Raw genomic sequence first — 21,955 nt, 5'->3', positions numbered from 1 at the left:
AAGGTCAAGTGACTTTCCTCGGCTCCCGCTGTCCTGCCCGTCATCCCAGGCCCCGCCCAGGCCTGCTGGCCGCCTTCCCAAGGCTCCTGAGCTGGGCTGGGGGGAGAGGGCGGGGGCGGGTGGCCCCACATCGCCCCCCAGCATCCTGCCGCCTCCCTGCTGGACGCTTTGGGGAAAGTCGCTCGACCTCTCTGGGCGTCCATTTCCTCCCTGCCAAGTCCCTTCCCCGTGGGCTTGTATTGAAGGACACAACGTGAGCAAAGCGTTTGGCACAGACCCTGACAGGGAGTGGGTTCTCACCATTGTTTTCCTATTTTTAAGCTCTACTTAAAAGATTATTCACAGAATTGTACGCTTTACGATGGTTAATTGTACGTTATGTGATCTTCACCCTGATGAAGATTATGTACGAGACTCTTTTCTCCTCTGTCCCCTATCATCACACACACACACACTCACACGCTCTCATCTCTTATCACACTGAGATCTCACAGCACGCCTGCAAATGTGCCCCGCGTCCCCAGCCTGCAGATGGGTAGACTGAGGCACGGAGAAACGAGCCACTGGAAGTCACACGCTGGATTAGTGGCAGGGCCAAGCTGCACTCAAAGTCAGACACACACACTGACTGCAGGTCCGATCTGCCGGGTCTGCCCCAGGTCCCACATGGGTCACGGGCGCTGACGCGGTACCTCTCCTAAGCTGCTCTCGGGCCCCAGGCTAGCAGCTCTCCCCACACACCCCCCCCCCCGCCACTGACTTTTCTGCTCAAAGGAACTTCACGATGAGTTAATCCGACACCCCATTTAACAGAAGAGTAAACAGACCAGAGAGGTTAAGTGACTTGCCCAAGGTCACACAGCTAATTAGTACCAGACCAGACACACAGCCAAGGCTTCCTGCCTCCCCCGCCTGGGCGGCTCCTGGAATCCTCTGCAGACATCTCCAGGGGGGGCTCAGCTCCAGCGACAGGGCTCCGTGACCGTGCCGCCAGCCAGCGGGCCAGTAGAGAGGGGCTGTCGCAGGTTCGTAGGACTTTTAAAACTCTTTAGGTGCCAGGCTCCGTGCCTGAGCCAGTCAAAATCTGACCCGTGCCCCAGGTCTCTCCCTAAGTGTTCTCAAAAGAGAAAAGTTGCTTTGAAACTTAGAAGGAAGCAATTTCCCAATTGCCTGTGCATCACATCCACTTATTTTTTCCCCCTTGTGTGGACTGTGGGATTTTTAAAAAAGATATTTCCCATTACAAAAAAAATAAGTTCAAAGAGAAAAAAAAAAAAAAAGCAGCGAGCCCCTGTGAGCTCCGCGGGACGCCAAGCTGCCGGGAATGGGTTGCCCTCTGCTGGACAAACGGGGTATAGCCGTCTTCCTGGGCTCCTGAAGGGCGTAAGGAAGTATCTGCGCCCCCTTCTCACTCTCCAAAATCATCGCGGACCCAACGCAATGGCTGTGGTGCTGCCCCCAAGCGGGTTTGCAAGATTCCCCATAAGTAGGAGTCAGATACGCGCTTGGAGGACGATCCGCCCGGGGGCGCGTGGGTAGCTCAGTGGGTTGAGCGGCCGCCTTCAGCTCCGGCCGTGGTCTCGTGGTTTGTGAGTTCGAGCCCCGCGTCGGGCTCTGTGCCGATAGCTGCGAGCCTGGAGCCTGGAGCCTGGTTCTGTGTCGCCCCGCTCTCTGCCCCTCCCCCACTCCCGCGCTCTCTCAAAAATCAAACGTTATAGGATCACCTGTCTGGTCCCTTGGTTGGTTCACCTGCCACGCCTCTACACGGAGCCACGCTCTGTGTTGAGCGCCGTGCTGGGACAGGACAGGTGTGCCCACTCCTGCTGGGGCCACAGACAATGAGCAGTTTTGAACAAATTACCCCCACGAAGCAGAGCAACACAGGCCAGGTGTCAGTCCACGCTGGGAAAAGGCGGGGGGGGCGGCGGCGGGGAACCCGGGGGACCCAGCCTGTCCCATGGCATGGTGACAGTGCGGTCAGCTGCACCCACTCAGGGGAACTAATGGCGGGGGCCAGGGTTCCCACCTGGTCACCCGCGGAGGGAGGCAGCCCTTGTGGAGAGCTCTAGTGGGGAGCACACAGCCTTCTGGAAGTTTCTGAGCACTCGAGGGCAGAAGCAGGCTTCTCTGGGCTCCCCTGCCCATCCCCAGTCCGGCCCGGCTGGGCCTGTTGTGCTGAGCAAAGGCCCTCCGTGTCCAAGGCCACTGCTGCCCCCACTTAGTTTCCTCTCAGGAAGGGGCCCTGCCTCCCTGGGGCTTAGGTCATGATGACAAATGGAGGGCAGCTGACCCCTAGCCCCGGGGTCAGAGGGCACCTGCACGTACCCACGCCAGGCAGCATCGGAGGAGGGGCTCGGCCCTAGAGGGAGGCCTGTACTTGCTCAGCACATTGGTCCCTCTGAGGGGCAGGAAGCCGGACAGGGTTCGACCCCATCATGAGGCTCCCCACGGCCACCTTGCCCTTGAAGCAGAGGACGTCGTGTGGCCATGGCCGGCCGCATCGGCATCACCAGGGATCTGAGAGAAATGCAGGGTCCCGGGCCCACCCGCAGAACCAGGCCCAGCCCACTGGGGCCCCGAGGCGCAGGGCCAGCGAGAGGGGCCCCGAAGCCCGAGCCAGAAAAGAACCACTGTGCGCACTGCCCGCTGCTGCTGGCGTGGCCCTGCCCTCCCCTTCCCCTCCCTGCACCCTGGCCTCCTGGGCTGGCTGAGCTTACCACCCCCCCGCCCCCGGCGACAGTGCTCGCACCCGTCAGCACTCTCCAGCAGCCCCCCAGAGAGGAAAGCGCTTCTCAAGCACTGACATGTGAATGAGCCGGGGAGGAAGAGGGGGCCTCTGCCCTGGGACACCCTGGCTCCACCGCCCAGGGTCTGGGGCAGCCCCCGGGGACAGCAGGGCCGTGGGGGCGACGTGTGGCCATGGCCCTCGGGCCAGAGGAAGGACAGTTTGAAAGTGTGCGCTGGTCCGGGGGCCCGGGGACGGGGCCTGGGCCCCTGTGGTGGGAGAAGGGCAGATGGGCCAGCTGGGACTCTGTCATCGGAAGGCCGGTGGCCAGCTCGCTGCTCAGGCGGGAACTGGCCCACACCTGCACAGCACTCAGCTCATGCATGCACTTGCCTGGGCTCTCCTCCACTCTGACCCAAGTGGTTAAGTTTGCGTTATGAAATTTTCTCTTTTTTTTCAACTTTTTTAAATTTATTTTTGGGACAGAGAGAGACAGAGCATGAACGGGGGAGGGGCAGAGAGAGAGGGAGACACAGAATCGGAAACAGGCTCCAGGCTCCGAGCCATCAGCCCAGAGCCCGACGCGGGGCTCGAACTCCCGGACCGCGAGATCGTGACCTGGCTGAAGTCAGACGCTTAACCAACTGCGCCACCCAGGCGCCCCATCGTTACGAAATTTTCAAACATAGTAGAAGCGACTGCGTCCCATATGTCTGCGACTTAGACTCAGCGATTAGCTTTTTGCCAATTTTTCTGCGCGGCCGATAGTCATAGACGTTGTGGAACCCACTAGCATCGTGCGGACATGCACGTACTTCAGTCCTAAACATCACCGCGGCATCTCTGAAAACGGAAAGACATTCGTCCCTGCGATCACGATGCTGTTGGCTCACCTAGCAAAAGTAACAGTAATTCCCCAATCGTCTGCTACCTGGTCTGTGTTCGGATCTCCCCAGAGGACCCCAAAATGGACCAGGATCCAACGGAGGCCTGCGCGTTGCACTGGGGCGTTTTTACCCCAGGCCAGGGTCCCCGGCTCCCCTGATTTCCCCGTGCGCTGCACCGTTGAGGAGACCAGGCTATGGCGTGCAGAGTGGCCCCGACCTCAGCGCTGGGATGAGCCCGGACCGCAGGCGAGGGAACTGAGGCCTGGCAAGAGGGACCCCAGCGACGCCCCAAAACGGCATCTGTCGACACAAGCCAGTGGAACGGGATCTTCCTAGGACAGAGTCACGGCCCAGTCGGGACAAAGTGCCCAAGGCCATCCGCCAGAGCTGTCAGGACCCCCTCGGCCACAGGTGGAGTCGTGTGGACACGGAAGATGATGTGGTTCCACCAACGGGTGCCAATGATCGAAGGGCAGACTTGCCCACGGCCGCCAGCAGATGGGTGCTAAGCGTGCCCGGCTCCTGGCAGCTCCGTGGGGCGCACGTCAGCCCTCGGAGCCCCAACACCCCAGCTGCGGCGATGAGCCTACGAACAGGGTGACGTCCCACCGGGCGAATGGTTTCCGCGTGTCCTTCCTCCAGCGTCTCCACTCCTGCTTCGATGGCCGGGCACCTGGGACTCTCTGAGAACGGTCCCAGAGCCCCGGGTTACCGTGGGGGAGTCTGGAAGCCGGCTCTGCGGTGTGGCTCGCCCCCACCCCGAGTCCCCCTGCCCCCCCCCCCCCCGGTGGGTGGACCTTGACCCCAGGACGCCGCTGGCCTGGGGTGTTGTCTCTCCTTCTGTCCTTCCTCACCTGTCCTGGTTTCTCCCGTGGCCTTTACCGCCGGGACACAAATCCTGCTTCAGGTCCGTCTCCAGGGAACCGGATCTGGGACCGGGAACCAGCTGATGACCTTCGAGAAATCTTACAGAGTCAATGGAACTGCTTCCCAGGGAGAAGTGCTTCATATTTACATAAATTTGCATACCGTTCTGGGTCCCCAGAAAGTCCACCCACACCCCCCCACTTTGAGACCACGCGCCCGTGTTCGGGTCTGCTGCCTCGTGCGGGGCGGGGGCGTCTGATGAAGGGTGACGGGCGGCCCGCGGGGCCCGCGCTGGGACCCCAGCCCTGCACCTGCAGGCTGAATAGCTCTGGGCAGTTCCCCCCCCCCCCCCGGTGCCACACGGGCCTAACAATAAACCGGTTCCCACAGGGTTCTCAGGGCGACTGGTTGGGATCATCCACAGAAAGCACTTAGCCCACAGCCGGCGCGGCATAGGGCTGTCTGAAACCCTTACTGTTGTCCCTTTACCGTGAGATGCTTCACGTCCCTACTGGGCTGCGTGTTACAACTAAACGGACTGAGTCGCCGGAGGCCAATGAGAAAGGTCTGATTCATTTCCAGGGTCCAGATATTTGAAATCACACACCGCGGCTACTCTCTGCGTATCATCTCAGTTAAACCCGCAGACGAATCCTGCCGGGCGTGATGTTGCCAGACGGGGAAGCAGGTGCAGCACCTGGGGAGAGGCGAGCTGCCCCCCACCCCGGCTCACAGCTGGCAGGGCGGCGGGACAACGGGCCTGCCCGCGGTCCCCATCCCCCACCCCCCCAAGAGCCCTGGATGCGGTCGGGAGACTCCCAGGTGCCAGTGTTTGCGTCTTCTCTGGAAAGAGGTCTTGAGCACGGAAATCCGGATCCGTCGTCCCACCTCCCGTGTCTTCTGCTGTTCATCAGCCTTGGAAAGCAGCTAAAATACCGCTTCCGCCTCGCGGGTTCCCATGCAAATCGCTCCCAGAGCTGGGGAAAGTGCGGTGCCTTCAGCAGGTCACAACCTTCGCCTCTTCCTCTCCTTTGCGATGCAGGAACTGAGTGTGGTTCCTTTCTCCCCACGCCGGCCGCCGGAGGAAGCCGTTTCTGGCCACCGCAGCCTGTGCCGGCAGAGGCCTGGGTGGGTGGGCTGCCGGCTTCCTGCCTGCCCTTTGCCCCCTGTCATCCCCGGCCCAACCCCCACCGACCCATGGGCCGCCTTCAGTCCCACGTTCCCACTGCTCCTGCCAGGCAGCCCACCTGGATTTCACCCACTCGCCGGGCGAGGGTGGCCAGGGCTGGCGGAGCGGCCTCCAGTGACGCAGCCAGCTGTCCCCCCACAGGACAGCCACCAACCACGCTGGGGACCCCGGAGCCCGCAGGTCGTGGGTCGGACGCTGTCTACACGGCCGCCCTACTGCACCACGGAACGGAACGGAGGGAACAGACCACCCGCGATGATGTCAGCGAGCATCCCGCCCTTGAGAGGGACCGACTGGGCCAGTGTGCAGACCCTGGTCCAGCTGCAGGCCACATCCCGTGCCAAGAAGCTGCCGTCCGGCTTGAATGCTCCTAGGAGCGGGGAGCTCGCTCCTTTCCAAGGAGAGGAATTTATCTCCCGTAAGGAGACGATACTGGCCTCGCTGCCCCCTCCTCCATCAGACCTTTGAACCATCCCCCAAAGCAAGCCAGCTGCGGCCCTGAGACCCCTGAACTGCCCTTCCTCCCGAGACTTCACCGTGTCCCTTCACCCTTTCTCTGGCATTCTCTCTGAACCGGCTGGTGTCTGCTCAGGGAGCGTGCCAAGCCGCAGGGCTACCCACCTGCTGGCCTCCCTGAGCGCCAGAGCGCGAGAGATTCTCCCAGCAGCTCAACTCTGTCTCCCTGCAGGTACCGGGACCCTCCCCAGCACACGTCCACCCACACGCCTCCCAGAAGAGCAGAGGTCCCAGGTCTTCGTGCGTGCTCGGTCTCTGGTAGAACTGAGCGGGGAAAGAAAACCCACAGGAGGACCCAAGGGGCGGGGGGGGGGGGGGCAGCCAACCGGCAGAAGGGGCCCTAAGGCTCAGCTCGCACGCCGATGAGGGGAGTCCCGACCCCCGTGCTGGGCCGGCCGGGGCTGCTGGGGCATCAGTCGTCAATACCCCTCACAACGTCCGCGCGTTCAACCGAGCCAGGCCGCTGCTCGGAACGCAACCAGGGAAGACGCTTGGCTCAGCGTGCTCACGACGGCGAAAATGGGAAAGAGCGCCCACACGCGCCCCCGGCGGGGCCGGTGATGCGGACGCGGGTGTGGCCCTGGGATGCTGCCCTTCAGCCACTGAGAGTGTGGTACGAAAGTGCTCGGGAGGATGTGGACATAGGCCCTCAAGACGCTGTTAAATGGAAAAAGGAAGGGCGCCTGGGTGGCTCAGTCGGTTAAGCGGCCGACTTCGGCTCAGGTCACCATCTCCCGGTTCGTGAGTTCGAGCCCCACGTTGGGCTGTGCGCTGACAGCCCAGGGCCTGGAGCCTGTTTTGGATTCTGGGTCTCCCTCTCTCTCTGCTTCTCCCTGGCTCTCACTGTCTCGCGCTCAAAAATAAATAATCGTTAAAGATTTAAAAAAAAAAAAAAAGATTCTCGGTCTCTCTCTCTCTCTCTCTAGCTCTCTCTCAAAATAAATAAACTTTAAAAAAAAAACAGAAAAAGGAATATAGACGTAACAGGACTCTGATTTTGTAAGACTCCGCATATATACACATACATGCAAATAAAATATCTATAAAATCGTTTCGGCTGCGCTCCACAATCTTTACAGGTCATTTCCGAAGTGTAGGATTACAGGTGATGTGTGTTTAACACTTCGTTCATCTGTGCATTCCAACTATTTTGTGAGATGCTAACTCTCGCTACGTTGACGTCTTTGAGGCATGATCTGCGTCCAAAACCGGACCACTCTTTTCAAGTGTACATTTCACCATGTTCTCACGAGTTTGTACCGCCCGCGTAACCCCCACCGCAAACGAGACACAGAGCTTCCCGTCATCCCCGAAACGTTCCCGTAAGCCCCTCTTCCGACAACCCCTGCTCCCTCCCCCAATCCCGGCCCCAAGCAACCATTAATCTGCTTCTTGCTACTAACTGAGGTCCACCTTTTCTAGAGTTTTATAAAAGGGGAATCACGCTGTGTATGGTCTCCCGCGTCTATGTGCTTCCACTCGGCATAATGTTTTTGAGATTCGCCCACATTCCACGAACCAGCAGTGGTTTCTTCCCTTCTCGTAGCTGAGTAGGATTCCACGGTGTGGCTACGCCACGGTGTGTTTACCGACTCGCCCTTGATGGGCATCAGGGTTGTTTCCAGTCTGGGGCTGCAATTACGAAGTAGCCGTGAGCATTCGTGTTCACATCCATCCGTGGGCGTATGCTTTCCTTTCTCCCGGGGAGACGGGCTCATACAGTAAATGTATGTTTGGTTCTAGAAGAATCTACAAAACTGTTGTCCACAGTGAGTGTATAATGGTACGTTCTCACCAGCAACAGAAATTCCAGTCGCCCTACTCCTCGCCAACACTTGGTATTGTCTGGTCTTTAATTTAGCCACTCGAACGGGTGTGTAGCTCCCTGTGGCTCTCACTTGCGTTCCCCTGAGGACTCGTGTGGTCAAGCAACTTCAGTGTGCTTGATGACCGTTTGTGCATCTTTTTGTCTGAAGTATCTTCTAACGTTTTCCCCCTCTTTTCGTAGGATTGAATGATTGTCCGGCGTAACGCATTTTTGTTTTGTTTTGCTTTTAATATACTGGATAGCGGTCCTTCGTCCGATGCACGCGTCATGAATACTTTCTTCCTACCGGTGACCACGGTGGCCTTTCCCATTTTCCTATGGCGTCTTTTGAAGAAGCTGAGTTTTAAATTTTGCTTAACATTAAAATATCAATGTTTTCCTTGTACAGTTCACATTCTTTGGGTTTTTATCTAAGAGACCTTTGACTGCCCAAGGTTGCGAAGATCTTCTCCTAGGCTTTCCCCTTGGGATTTCGTCGTTTATGGCTGGCATGTTTAGGTACGTAATGCATTTGGGTTTAATTTTGTGAATGGCGTGAGTTAACGTTCAACGTGCGTTTTTGTCCGTCACCCACGATGTCCAAACTTGGAGCCGCTGGCCACAGGTACCAGCTGCGCGCTTAAAACGTGGCTAGTCCGAATCAAGACGCGCTATCCGTTAAGAACACGCAACACATCTCAGACGCTTGGAGCCGAGAAACAAAGTAAAATGATTTTTCTGGTGATTTTACTGATTGTACGTTGAAATGACAACGTTGTGGGTATACTGGCTTAAACAGACTACGTCATTAAAATTAATTCTACCCATTTCCTTTCACCTTTTTAGGATGGCCGCCGGGAACTTTCAATCACGTGCGCGGCTCGCATCGTGCTTCTGCTGAACGGCACTGGGCCCGGTGGACACCCATTCCAGGAAACGACTCCCCTTCCCCTGAATCACTTGACCACACACGTGTGGTTCAGTTCATGGCTCTCTGCCCCGTTCCACTGGTCCCCACGTCTGCCTGTGAGTCACAGCCAGGCCGTCCCAGTTGCCACGGCTTTATCCGAAGGCTTGAGATCGGGTCTCGTAAGCCCTCCCACTTTATCCTTGTTTCCCCAATGTGTGTTTGCTCCCTTCAGTTCTTTCCATCTCCGTGGTGGTTCTCACGTCGGCTGGCCAGGGTTGTTTTTGTGTTTGTTTTTTTAAGGCTGTTGAGATTTTATTAAGATGACGTTAAATCCGTAGATCGGTTTGGGGAAGGCTGACATCTGAAAAACGGCGAGTCTTCTGGGCCATAACGTGGGCTAGCACGCCGTTTCCTTAGGTCGTTGTCGCTGTTCATCAGCAAACTGTCCATCAGCATTACGGTTTCACTGGCCCCGAAATAGGTGATGGTTTTGATACAATTTTACACGGTGCTTTTACGTTTTTACTTTCCAGCTATTGATTATAGAAAACGTGACTCAATTTTGTCGTCAAGCGATCTAGTATTTGCTGTCTTGCAACATTCACTCACTGCTTCCAGGAGTTCTTCGGTGACCTCCTTAGAAACTTCTACGTTTACAGTCGTAACCACGTGTTCTTCCTTCTTTCCGGCGGCTCCCTCCTGGTGATGCCTCCCCGCCCCGGCCGTGCCCTCGGGGGGCAGACCGCGGTGGGCAAGGGGTGGCGGGCACCCCTGTCTCGGCCCCTGTCAGGGACACAGTCAGCCTGTGCTGTTGGTTGGTTTCTATTGTTGTCGTTAATGTTTATTTCGTTTTCAGAGAGAGCGAGCGCACTTGCGCGAGCAGGGGAGGGGCAGAGGGAGAGGGAGACGCAGAATCCGAGGCAGCCTCCGGGCTCCGAGCCGTCAGCACAGAGCCCGACGCGGGGCCTGAACCCACGGACAGCGAGATCGTGACCTGAGCCCGAGTCGGACGCCTCAAGGACGGAGCCCCCAGGCGCCCCAGCCTCTGCTGTGAAGTGAACCGCAAGCTGCAGGCATCCATTGATCCATGAGCCTTTCTCCGGTTCAGAAAGTCTTCCTCCTTCCCAAAGCGAGATTTTCATCGTGAGCTGTTGTCAAATTCTTGAAACGTGTTTTCCGGCCGTACCAAGATGGCCTTCTGGTATTTTCCGCTTCACTCCGTTAAAGAGGGTATTCTCGTGTGCCGGACCAGCCCCGCTCGCCTGGGGTAACCACTGGACCCTAGCGCCCCGCGTGCTGGGCTCTCCGCGTGACGGAGGGAGGCTGGGCTCCGCCCTGACCTACTCACCTTAGAGCCCGGCCGCCCCGGGCACCAGCAAAGGGCAGGGCTCCCAAGCTCTGTTCTCTCCAGGTTCCCGGCGGGGAACGTCCCCAGCACAGCTAGAGGCTCCTGGATGCTGCGAGCCACGTCCAACAACAGCATCCACGTGTCCTCGGCAGCCCTGCAGGGAAAGGTGCCCACGTAAGGCCGTGACCGTGGCGGTCTGTCAGCACGGCTTGACCGCAGGAGCTTCAGACCCCGCCTGTCATCAGGTTCGCTTAATCCCCAGAAAACGGTCTAATCCATAGCGTCCCCCGCAGGATCGAGGACAGAAAGCATGATTTATTGCTGCTGAAGTGCGTCCTTTCATATTTCCAAACTGCCTTAGGGAGCAATTTCTCACAATGTCAACAGCTGGCTGGGGAGAAGAGGAAAGGGGCAGAGCCAGGGGCGGGAGAGGGGCCGCACATGCTCCCTCGTCCCCGGGACCCCAGGACCCCGCGCCCGGTACGCTGCTGACCACCTCGGGCGGGGAAGACGCCTGGCCCCGCGTCCTCGGGAGGGGGCTCCTAGGGCGCTGGCCCCGCGTCCTCGGGAGGGGGCTCCTAGGGCCCTGGCCCCGCGTCCTCGGGAGGGGGCTCCTAGGGCCCTGGCGTGACCGGCTTCCTGGGCCTGCGGGAGGAGCCCGGGTCCTCCCCACTTCCTGCCCGCCTGCGCCCAGCTGCCTGGTTTTATTAGAGCCAGTTGTCTGTGAGTTTCCTAGAAACAAAAGGTGCTGATCTCATCCGCCTCGCCCAGAGAGATGAAATGCTAGCACAAAGGCCTTCGCCTCGGGCCCAGGGCGTCTCCAGGACCACCTCCCTGAGTCCTCACGACCCCCCAGGAGGCCACTTGTACCACGACGGCCCCTGCCCAGGAGGGGAAACTGAGGCACGGCTGGAGTGGGGCCAGCACTCCTCGGGCACTAGGGTGGGGCTACAGCAGGAAGCCCCAGGCCTGCCCCTCGTGAGCTGGGTTCCCAGCAGCCACCACTGTCTTCCCGGCACAGCTGAGGACAGGGGCCGGCGAGGTCGGGGCCCCGAGCTGCCAGGGGCACGGGACTGAGGCTGCTCATCTGAGGACCCGTGCTCACAAGTGACCGTGGCCCCGTGACCTCCCGGGGGGGGCACCGACACCACCCCCAGAGCGGCCCCGAGAAGCCACACCGGTGACCTGTGTGCCGGCTGCTGCCTGCTCCTGTCCCGGCCGTAAGCTCCGCGAGGGCTTGTCCCCAGAGGCCAAGAGTCGTGCCCGGCACGCGTGGGACTCCGTGAACATGTCGAACGAATGAACGACAATACTTAGCGTTCCCTAAGCCCTTGCTAGGGTCGGGGAAGGCGCTCAGGACTTGCCCGCGCGGATGCGCCTCATTTTTACCTACCGCACGCAGTCAGAACCCCAGCACAATAGCGACACTTCCGGACGGTCGCCCGCTATCCTGGCGGCCAGCGGTCTCGGCCAGGTCGAGCCGGGCGGGGGCTGGGCGCTCACTCACCTGTCTGGACCCCGGGGCTGGCGAGACTAAGACCCGGGACTGGAGGGGCTCGTGGTCACCTCCTTCCCCGGGGTCTTTACCCGTGGTCTCGGTGAGACTTCCGGGTGGCCAGAGTATCACATGTGTTTTAAATCTACCCCAGGTGAGTGCCGTCATCTATCTCCACTTCACAGATGAGACAACGAAGGCACAGAGAAGTTAAGCGGGCGGCCCAAGGTCACACAGCGAGTTAGTGGAGGAGCCAGGATTTGAGCCCTGAGTCTCTGCCCTTGACCACCTCCCTGTGTAACAATTCCAGGGGCTCCTGTTCCCCTGACACTCCTGCCTGGATCCCAGACCAAAATCCTATTTCTTCTTTTTTTGTTGTTTATTTTTGAGAGAGAGAGAGAGAGAGACAGTGCAAGCAGGGGAGGGGGAGAGAGAGGGAGACACCGAATCCAAAGCAGGGTCCAGGCTCCAAGCTTTCAACACAGAGCCCGACGTGGGGCTCGAACCCACGCACCGTGAGATCATGACCTGAGCCAAAGTCTGTGGCTCAACCGACGGAGCCACCCAGGCGCCCCCAAAATCCTACTTCTAATAAGAGGGGTAAGTTGAATCTTCAGTTCCAACCAATCAATATTTTCGAAGCTCCCTGGAGCCCCCAGCCCCAGGTTAACCCATGGTGATGCTAACGAGGACACAGTCCCTGCCCTCGGGGAGCTCCGGGCCAGGCAGGGAGACAGGCCGTCCCCCCAAGGGCTGCCGGAGAGCTGTGGGTGAGACCACAGAAGAGCTGGCTGGCCTGGGCAGAGGGGACAGGAGCACTGACGCCTGGGGATCTGACGGGACTTCACCACGGACACGTGACATCTGAGGGACTTAGGGCGGGACTCCTCGATCTGACCTCAGCATGGCTGACATTTGGGGCCACATGCTTCTTGCCACGGGGTGTGTCCTGTGCATCGTACAACTGCACCCCCTAGCTTTGACCAGGAGCACCCACACCGCCAACTGCTGACAACGAGCAATGTCTCCAGATGGTGCTGAATGTTCCCTGGGAGCAAAGTTACCCCTAGTGGGGAACCACTGGCACAGAGGAAGGAGCAGGATGTTTTCCAGGTGGAAGAGACAACCTAAATCCAGGCAGGTTCAAGGTGGGGCTGAGAGGTGGGCTGTTTGGCAAGGGAAGCCAGCTAGCCTGGGAGAGCCTTGGATATCTCGTCGGGAAATTGGGACTCTGTCCTGTAGGCAACAGGGCGCCGGGGAAGCAATGATTATTAAGCGAGGGAGTGAATAGGAAGATCACTGTTAGTGCTGTAGAGGCAGGGAGCGTGGCTTAGAGGCTACTGCACTGATCCGAGCAAGAGAAGACAGGCACACACAAATAGGAATGTCACCGGGCGAGATTTGCAAAGCGCTGCGGGAATCTGGAGCAAGGAGATGCTGAAGACAGAGGTGACTGAGGCGAGTTCCAGCCGGTGGGTGCTCTGCGTTGAGCCCCGAAGGGGGTGGCCAGGAGGGGAGGGGCCTTCCTTATTCCTTGCTGCTGAAGAGGCATATGTCATCACTGAAGCAGGGCTGCAAGTGAGCCTGGCTGGAGGGGAGGGCACATCTTCCCGATGCCCGGCGGAAGGACCCGGATGGGGTCCTGGAGCCACATGCTGGGAAGGGCGTGCCCCCACGAGGTTCAGGAGGGTGTGCTGGGGGAGGGTGCACAAGGCGGGTTGTGCACGCACATGCCCATCAGGGACCCCAGGAGGAAGCTCCCCATCCCCCATGTTTTTACAGCTGTCTGAGCCCCCACGGGGCCGTCCTGCCCAGGGGCCACCCCCTCAGCCAGAACAAGTCCCGCAATTTTCCCAGAGTGGGAAATCCGAGAAGGAGAACCTTGATTTCAGGTGGCCGAACACGGGGCTGTGGGTGAATCCGGGTGACGCGGCCACGGGGTCTGGAAGCGTCTCCTGCAGCCCCTTCCGCCGTCCCTCTGCATCTGTCTGTGTCTCGCCCCGGGAGGACCAGGGAGGTCCCGTGGCACGCAGCCACGGGCGTCATTGCTGCGTGACCCACATGCCTTGCTCTGTGCCTGGCACGGAAACGATGCTCAAAGAACACGCAGGAATCCAAGCTGCCGCTTGGCCCATGAGACAAGTTCTGGAACCAGTCCATAAACATACCTTTAAAAGACCAGCTCCTTCGGCTCAGCTATGCGAACAGTCAGCACCTTTTTATCCAAAGAGAGAACTCTGAGCCTCTTTATCTGACCCCCGGAGACTCGGCAGGGCCTGCGGGCTCTGAGCAAAGGGCCCACACAGACGGTGGGAGGGAAGCGAGAGCCGCCGGTGCAGCCTGCCGAGGCCGGGAGGAGCCCCGTCCCCCGGGTTCCGGCGCGTTTCCAGCTGTGCCGCCCCGGGTGCCGCCCCAGGACTGACCTGTGCGCGAGCAAGTTTTCTCCCGCGCGTCTGTCTGCTCCGACGGGCCATGTTTGCTGACGGCAAGGAGCGAGGAAGGGGACACCGGGGCGCCGTCCCTGCGGCCAGGCTCTCGGCTAAGTGTACGGGTCTCACTTCAGCCTCGCGGGCTGGCGCGCAGCGGGGCTCCCTCGGCCGGCCCCTCGGACGCGGCCGGTGCACCTGCTGCATGAGGGCGTTTGGGGCTCTCCTTATCCCTGTTTTGCAGACGAGGACGCCAAGGTGCAGAGAGGTTGCTGTCCCATCCAAGGTCACACAGCCGATAAGCAGCAAGCTGGGAACGAATGCCTTTAACTAGGAAACCACACAGAGTCTCCCGGCATTTGGACCCCTTAGTACTTGCCGGGTGGGCGCAGTGAGCCCAGGGGCTGGTGTGCACGTCATTATCACCATCGCTCTTACCAGGGCTCAGGTGTGACGGGCAGGGCTGGCGAACGGGAGGGCAGCTCCCGGGACGCCCAGCCCGGTGCTCTCGGCCCCGTGCCCAGCCTCCGTGTGCCAGTGTGGTCACCCTGCTGAGCGCCCTGGGAAGCCCCACCTCTGCCTCCTGGGGACCTGGGGCGTCCACCCTCAAGGGTCCCGGGGCTCTTCCCACCCAGGGCCTGGGCCAGCTGTCCGCCCTGATCCCCTGCCCGGAATAGCTCGAAGGTCAAGGCAGTGCAGAGACCGAGAGCACGGGCCTGGGGACTCTGGTCAGGCACTCACGGCAGACAGGCTGCTGGACGGGCTTCCTCGTGTGTGCTTCCTGGTCGGGACCATGGGGACAAGGGCAGACCGACCTCTTAGGGCCGTCATTTCCTTTCCCCAAACCAGCGGTGTCCACGTTCAGCTCGAGGTGGGCAAGCTCCCGTGGACGAGGGCACAAATCCCCCCAGTGGCCAGGCCTAGATACAGCAAAGGTTCCATCAGAGCCGGCACAAGCCATTGTAGGACCTGCGGCTCGGGGGGCGGGGGGGCACCCTGCGGGGTGCCCGGGGCAGCGTCCTCCCGGGGTCACCGCCGGGGCGCACTGGACATAGCCATGCTCCACGAAGTCTTGGAGATTCATTTGCACGGTGGCCTCTGTAAATGTTCCAGTCTTCTCCGTTGCTGGCGGTCTTTCAATGTCTGCACATCCCTCCGCTGGCTTCCCCATCCGCCCGGCTGGACACTGGGTCATCTCCAGTGTGGGGTCTCACCAGTAAAGCCGCCATGGACATCCTTTTACCAGTCTTCTGGGGACCCGTGCACGCGCTTCTCTTGGGCACGTGGCCCAGAGGGGAATTGCGGAATGAGTTTAGACCCCGCAGGCAGTGTTGGGGAGCTTTCGGGACATTCCAGACGGCGACGTCCGCAATCCTCGATACTCTGCTGGGCCTGAGCTGGGTCCCGCTGTGACTGTAATTCACGTTTCTCTGGTGCCTAATGACGCCTGGGAGCATCTCACGTGCTTCCTGAGCATTTCAGAGCTTCTTTACGGAAGTGGTAGCTCTGGGCTCTTGCCCCACGTTTATTTGTCTTTTTCTTATTGATTGGTGGGAGCTCTTTATATATTGTAGGTATGGGTCCTTTATCAGATATGTGTTTGGAATATTTTCTCCCAGTCTGGGGCGTGTCTTTTTGCTTTCTTAAAGGGGTGTTTTGGTGACCAAGAGTGTTTGATTTTGCCGGAGTCCCTGGGACCGACTTCGTTATGGCAGTGCCGTGTGGGTCCCCTCTTGGAACTCTGCCCACTCCAAGGTCCTCAGCGCATCATCAATGAGCACATTCTGGTGCCCTGTGTCTTCCATTTCAGCCCTGCACACTTCACACGGTCGGGGAGGTCTGTCCTGTCCCTGTCCCCAGCCCCTGGCACCACACCCAGTGCACCGCGGGGGGAGCCATGGGCTGGGGGCATGTGAGGTGCCCCCCCAAAAGCCCAGGCTGTCCCTCACTGCCTCCCCCCTCAGCACTCGGAGAAGGAAGATGCCCTGTGACAGAGTCCCAGGTTCAGAAGGCCAGAGCACAGAGCGGACTCCCAGCCAGCTGCCCTGCCCACTTCCCCAGGGAGCCTGCCGGGACCTGAGTCATCTCCCAGCCTGGTCCGGACACCAGGGCGTCCCGGGAGCTCAGATCTTCCCAAAAGGGAAGATCAAAGTCCCAGCCCCACTTCAGAGGCAGGAATTTGATTGCAGAGATAACTGGGCTGTGGGGTGAGGGAGCACAGAGACAACAGGAGGCGGATCATCGGGTCACTTGAAACCCTAACTCCTCATGCACGTGAGAGACTCCCCCAGACCCTCTCCTCCTGGGATCCTCGCGGGATTAGAAGCCCTCGGTTCAGGAAACTCAGAGGGAAAAACCTCCCCCCGGGACCCTGGAAGGACAGGGCAAGCAATCCAGAAATCTCCTGGCTCACAGGGCGCACCGACCGCGGGGCTGAGAGCAACTGCGGCCGCTGCCCGCCTGCACCGACTGCTCTCGTGGGCCTGTGCCCGCGTGTTCCCCAAAAGGCATGTTCTAGAATGTTCACTTTGGTGCTGACACTAACATCCCCCAACCGGAAGCCAAGGCGGGACCGAGAGGTAAATCGGGGCGTGTCCGGACGATGGATGAACGTGAGCGTGTACGGTCACAAGCCACACCCACGCGACCGTGTCTCCCGACGGGACCCTGACAAAGGAGCCGGACGGAGAAGAGTAAATACTCCACAGCTCTGTTGTGTGCGTTTCAAACCCAGATGACCTCACGGTGCTGCTGGGAGCGAGGAGAGTGAGTGCCCCGGGCAGGGGGGCACAGGGGCCTGGGGGCCGTCCTGAGCAGGTCTGCTGGCTCGGCTCACGGACTGTCATCCGCGCGGCCCCCGCCCCCTCGCCCATGTGCGCTGTGTACCACAGTCCAGGGCTTCTCTTCAAAAGGGGGGCATCGATGGGGCGCCTGGGCGGCTCGGTCGGTTAAGTGGCCGACTTCGGCTCAGGTCACGATCTCACAGTCCATGGGTTCGAGCCCCGCATCAGGCTCTGTGCTGACAGCTCGGAGCCTGGAGCCTGTTTCGGATTCTGTGTCTCCCTCTCTCTGACCCTCCCCCGTTCATGCTCTGTCTCTCTCTGTCTCAAAAATAAATAAATGTTAAAAAAATTTTTTTTTTTAAAAAAAGGGGGAGCATCAGGGCGCCTGGGTGGCTCAGTCAGTTGAGCAACTTCGGCTCGGGTCATGAGCTCACAGTTCGTGGGTTCGAGCCCCGCGTCAGGGTCTCTGCTGTCAGCAGTGAGCCGGCTTCAGAACCTCTGTCGCCCTCTTTCTCTGCCCCTCCCCCTCTTGTGCACACGCGCTCTCTCTCTCTCTCTCTCTCTTTCAAAATAAATAAACTTTAAAAAATAAACCAATTTTTAAAATAAATACAATTTTAAACAAATAAAAAGGGAGGGTCGGCTTCATCGTGGAGAAAGCTGGGCTCGCCCCTGGCGGGTGGCCCGGCGGCCCCACACCGCCCTCGGCTTGCGAGCGGGACACCGGACAGAGGCCACCCCGCGTGCGCCAGGCTGACCCGTGGACACTTGGCTGGAGCCCGGGAAGCCCGGGGATCGCAGAAATGGATAACAGTGATATAAATGTGGCGGGATCGACAGGGTCCCGCGTTTCGTCCAAAGACAGAAACAGGGATGGAAGCGCGGAACAGAGACTGGCCGTGTGAGGAACAGCCCGCCTCCCGCTCCGAGGACGGGCTATTTATTTGCACAAGAACCCACACGGCTCTCTTTTCATCCCCTCTGGAGCACATGTCGTGTCGCCAGGAATTTCACGGCTATTAAAAGCTGCACAGGAAAAATCCTCTTAGAAACGCCTGTTCGTAGCGACGGGCAGGCCGGTCCTCAGAGCAACGAGGTGGTGACGCTGTGGGAGCCGTGACGGTCCCCAGAGGCCACTGCAGATGAACGCACACCCCGCCCCGCGGCCCAGCGGGGCCACTTCTGGGCCGCCCCGACCAGAAGACGCACGCCAGAATGTTCGCGGCTGCCCTACCCGGCGCCCACCGACGGGAAGACGGAGAGGCGACTCAGGACGTATTCTCACCATGGAATATTCCACAGCAACGAACTCGAAATCCGACAGCCACAGACCCACAAACTGATAACGATCAAGAGAAGCCGGGCACAGAGGCACGCACGCGACAGGACTCTGTGGCCATAAAGCCCGAATCAGAGAAAACCGCTGCGGTGACGGGGTCAGCACGGCGGTCCTGGGAGGGGTCGTTGTGGGAACGGGACGGAGCAGGGACTCTGGGGGACTGTGGGGGCAGGGCCACGTTCCGTGCCTTCTCCTGGGAGCTGGTATCGCGGGGGTGCCCACCTGGTACCCATCCCTGGGTGTCTCGCTCTTCCGTGTGTACATCCTACTCCGGTAAAAACTTAGTTCACGTTTAAAGCACGGTTTCTAAACGTGGCCTAGCTCTTGACCGAAGAGCTGGAAAATCACCCCAGGAGGAAGGACCTTCGCGAAGGACCCCTGGGAAGGCGGGGGCTGACCAGCCCAGGCGCGGAGCGGACGGTGCTCGGGCACGAGGCCACCGTGTCTCCTCCTTCTCGCCAGCCCGGGGCCCCGCGCCCAGAGGTGGTCAGTGAGGGCACCACAAAGAAAGAATGCTTCTGAGCAAAACTCTGTGTGGAAGCCGCCCTGTGGCCCCGAGACAGGGGACAGGCTTTGCCGCCAGCCGCAGAGGCCCACGAGTCTGGGGCCAGAAGCAACCGTCCCAGATGGTCTCTGCAGAGTCCGGGACGGACCTGGACGTCCACACCTTCTCCTGATGATTCACCAAACGCTGGTGGGGTTGCAGCTGCAAGGGGTTTTGCAGATGTGAGTGAAGTCCCTCACTCGTTTGTTTTCAGTCACTCTAAGGGAGATTACCGTGGGTGGGCCCGGCTTAATCAGTAGCAAGGTCTTCATAAAAGGATGTAGGTCTTCCCCGAAGGAGACTCCAGACAGGCGCGGGGTCTGCCTTCCCTCCGGATCCTCCTTCCCGCCTGCCGCCTGAGGACCACAGCTGCGCCCAAGCCCACGGGACCCCGGCCTGCTCATCGCCGTCCTCCCCGGCCGCCTGGCCTGCCGTCAGTGGCCGTGCTCGGCCCCCACAGCCAACACCTGGTGATAAACCTGTCCCTCTTTCCATCCATGCATCCCTCCGTCCATCCGTATATCCCACGGCGGGATCTAGATTTCTGGGCACATCGCTACTCCACGTGTCTGTCCACCCGCGTGTCTATACCCTCTTCGGCTTCCCCGCCCGAGCCCAGACACCGACGCCTGTGTGTCCCCCCACCGACGGGTGCCAGCCCCAGGGTGATGGCTAAGCGCCCACCTGTTAGGCGGGCAGCCCTGGCCGGTTGTGTCACCTGTGACCTCCCAGGCTCCTCCCCTGCAAAATGGGACAATCGTAAAGCACCTTCCTCACCGTCACCGTGAGGATGAGAGACGTCAGCGTGGGTAGGGGGCCTGGAGAACGCCTGCACGTGGTAAGGACCGTGCGCGGGTCAGTCTGATTTCCTGCACGGGACGGGGCTGAGAGGCGCGTCCCTGTCTCCCTCCGAGCCAGAGTGGGGGCTGGGCTCTACCTGTGCTCCCTAAATCTAGGTCCCTCAAGGGGAACCCTCCCTGCTACGGTTTCTGCGGGCCACGCACACTTGCTTGCTTCCCTATGTTTCTTTTGCTCGACTTCTTGTAACTCAAAACCTCCTTTAGAAGGGAAACTGCCCATCTCCGGGAGCAAAGGGGATCCGGTCTCACCTTGGACGCAGGGAAGGCCAGCATGGAAGGCGGCACGAAACTCCCCACCGGGCTACAACCCCCAAACCCGGGGGCTCTGAAAGACACACGATTTGGGTCTGGGTTTGGTTTTCTCTTGCTTTGTACATTCGGCGCGTGCTCACCGGATGGTAAAACCTCGAGGTCCTTCCGTGTGTTTATTCCAATCCCATGAAAATCGCGTCTCGCTGAAGAGACAGAAACAGAAAGAGAACCGTGAGCAAATGGATGGGAGCCCGTGCACCTGGCACAGGCTGAGGGCTGGGGAAGCCTCACGGGGGTTCGGGCGTCCCTGGCCTGGGCGTGCCAGCCGCCTCTCCTGCGGCGGGCGCTGGGGCTCGGCCGGGAGCCGCCAGCATGTGACAGGGTGGAGGCTCACAGGCGGCGGCCGTGTTCTCCACGCGCTGCGTGTCGTAGGCATCAGGGTCCCTCGGTGCCAGAATACGCATCTTCTCCAATTCAACAAGAAGACGTTTGTGTCTCCTTTCCGTGCAGCACGGGCCGCCGAGTCCAAAGACCCCCCAACTCTGTCACCTGCTAAGCACGTACCCGGGCAAGTCCCTGGGCCCCGCAGAGCGACCCTCCCACCCTGCACGCGCGCTCCACAACCGATATGCCCGCTGTTGTGATATGTGACAGCTCTCTTTGGGTTGCCGTCGGCCATAGCTACACCCCCATGGGGACGGCAGTGCTGGCGGGGGGGAGAGAGGCCCCCGGGAGCCCCCTACCAGGCTGGCTGCCACGGTGGAACCTTGCGGACCCTCCCTCTGGCCCTGCCCGGTCCCCTTCCTTCCCCGCCCCCCTCCGGACTCCCACGCGCGTGCTGGGAAGAGTCCAGAAAACCCCAGCATCTTCCGTGCTCCCTTCTTGTGCCAAACGAGGGCCCGCGGGGAGAGAGGAGCCTCAAGGCCGAGGGAGGGTGGTCATCCTGGACTTTGGAGGCCAGCAGTCCCTCTGAGACTCCGTAAGGACAGTGCTCGGCAACACAGCTCTGGAGTTCTAGGTGGTTTCCATGGCTCGGGACTTATAACCTTATTTTCTTTTTTCCCATGTAAACGCCTTGGCCCCCAGCCAGCCTCTGACCAGCAGCTTGTAATTATCCGCCTGTGGAGAAGGGCTTGCAGTGTCATGGGGAGCAGGGGCCGGAAGCCCAGGAGCTTTCCTCTCCCCGGGCCACGAGGAAGCTCTGCAGGGGAGGGCAGGCCAGTCTGGGGGGACCTGGACGTGTTCTCAGAGCCACACCCACTCGATTCCCTTGTGCCTGGAAGTGCAGTCCATGAGGGCAAGGGAGGACCCGTCCCTCCCCCGGGACCGTATCAGTCAACGCACCAGCTGCCGTAACAAACAGGACCCGTCCCTCCCCCGGGACCAGATCAGTCAGCGCACCAGCTACTGTAACAAACAGGACCCGTCCCTCCTCCGGGACCGTATCAGTCAGCACACCAGCTGCTGTAACAAACAGGACCCGTCCCTCCCCCGGGACCGTATTAACCAGCACACCAGCTGCCGTAACAAACAGGACCCATCCCTCCCCCGGGACTGTATTAACCAGCACACCAGCTGCCGTAATAAATAGGACCCATCCCTCCCCCGGGCCCGTATCAGTCAGCGCACCAGCTACTGTAACAAACAGGACCCGTCCCTCCCCCGGGACCGTATCAGTCAGCACACCAGCTGCTGTAACAAACAGGACCCGGTCTCCCCCGGGACCGTATCAGTCAGCGCACCAGCTACTGTAACAAACAGGACCCGTCCCTCCCCCGGGACCGGATCAGTCAGCACACCAGCTGCTGTAACAAACAGGACCCGTCCCTCCCCCGGGACCGTATCAGTCAGCGCACCAGCTACTGTAACAAACAGGACCCGTCCCTCCCCCGGGACCGTATCAGTCAGCGCACCAGCTACTGTAACAAACAGGACCCGTCCCTCCCCCGGGACCGGATCAGTCAGCACACCAGCTACTGTAACAAACAGGACCCGTCCCTCCCCTGG

At 60.0% G+C, this 21,955-nt stretch overlaps 1 protein-coding gene across 1 annotated transcript in view; it reads right to left on the bottom strand.

The window, feature by feature from the left end:
• Nucleotides 1-3,268: 3,268 nt before the first annotated feature.
• Nucleotides 3,269-21,955, bottom strand: part of LOC111558007 (basic proline-rich protein-like) — a 36,198-nt gene continuing 17,511 nt past the window's right edge. Inside the window, exons 7-10 of the mRNA XM_045045859.1 lie at nucleotides 20,089-20,151; nucleotides 10,250-10,403; nucleotides 4,467-4,558; nucleotides 3,269-3,568 (exon numbers count right to left, since the gene is read on the bottom strand). Of these exons, the coding sequence (XP_044901794.1) occupies nucleotides 3,394-3,568; nucleotides 4,467-4,558; nucleotides 10,250-10,403; nucleotides 20,089-20,151 (484 nt within the window). The 3' untranslated portion in view covers nucleotides 3,269-3,393. The remainder of the gene's footprint in view (nucleotides 3,569-4,466; nucleotides 4,559-10,249; nucleotides 10,404-20,088; nucleotides 20,152-21,955) is intronic.

This window comes from Felis catus, chromosome E2 (assembly GCF_018350175.1).
Source record: "Felis catus isolate Fca126 chromosome E2, F.catus_Fca126_mat1.0, whole genome shotgun sequence".
NCBI classification, from domain to species: Eukaryota; Metazoa; Chordata; class Mammalia; order Carnivora; family Felidae; genus Felis; species Felis catus.
Note: the sequence above shows the minus strand (reverse complement) of the source record. Positions and strands in the feature narration are given on the sequence as shown.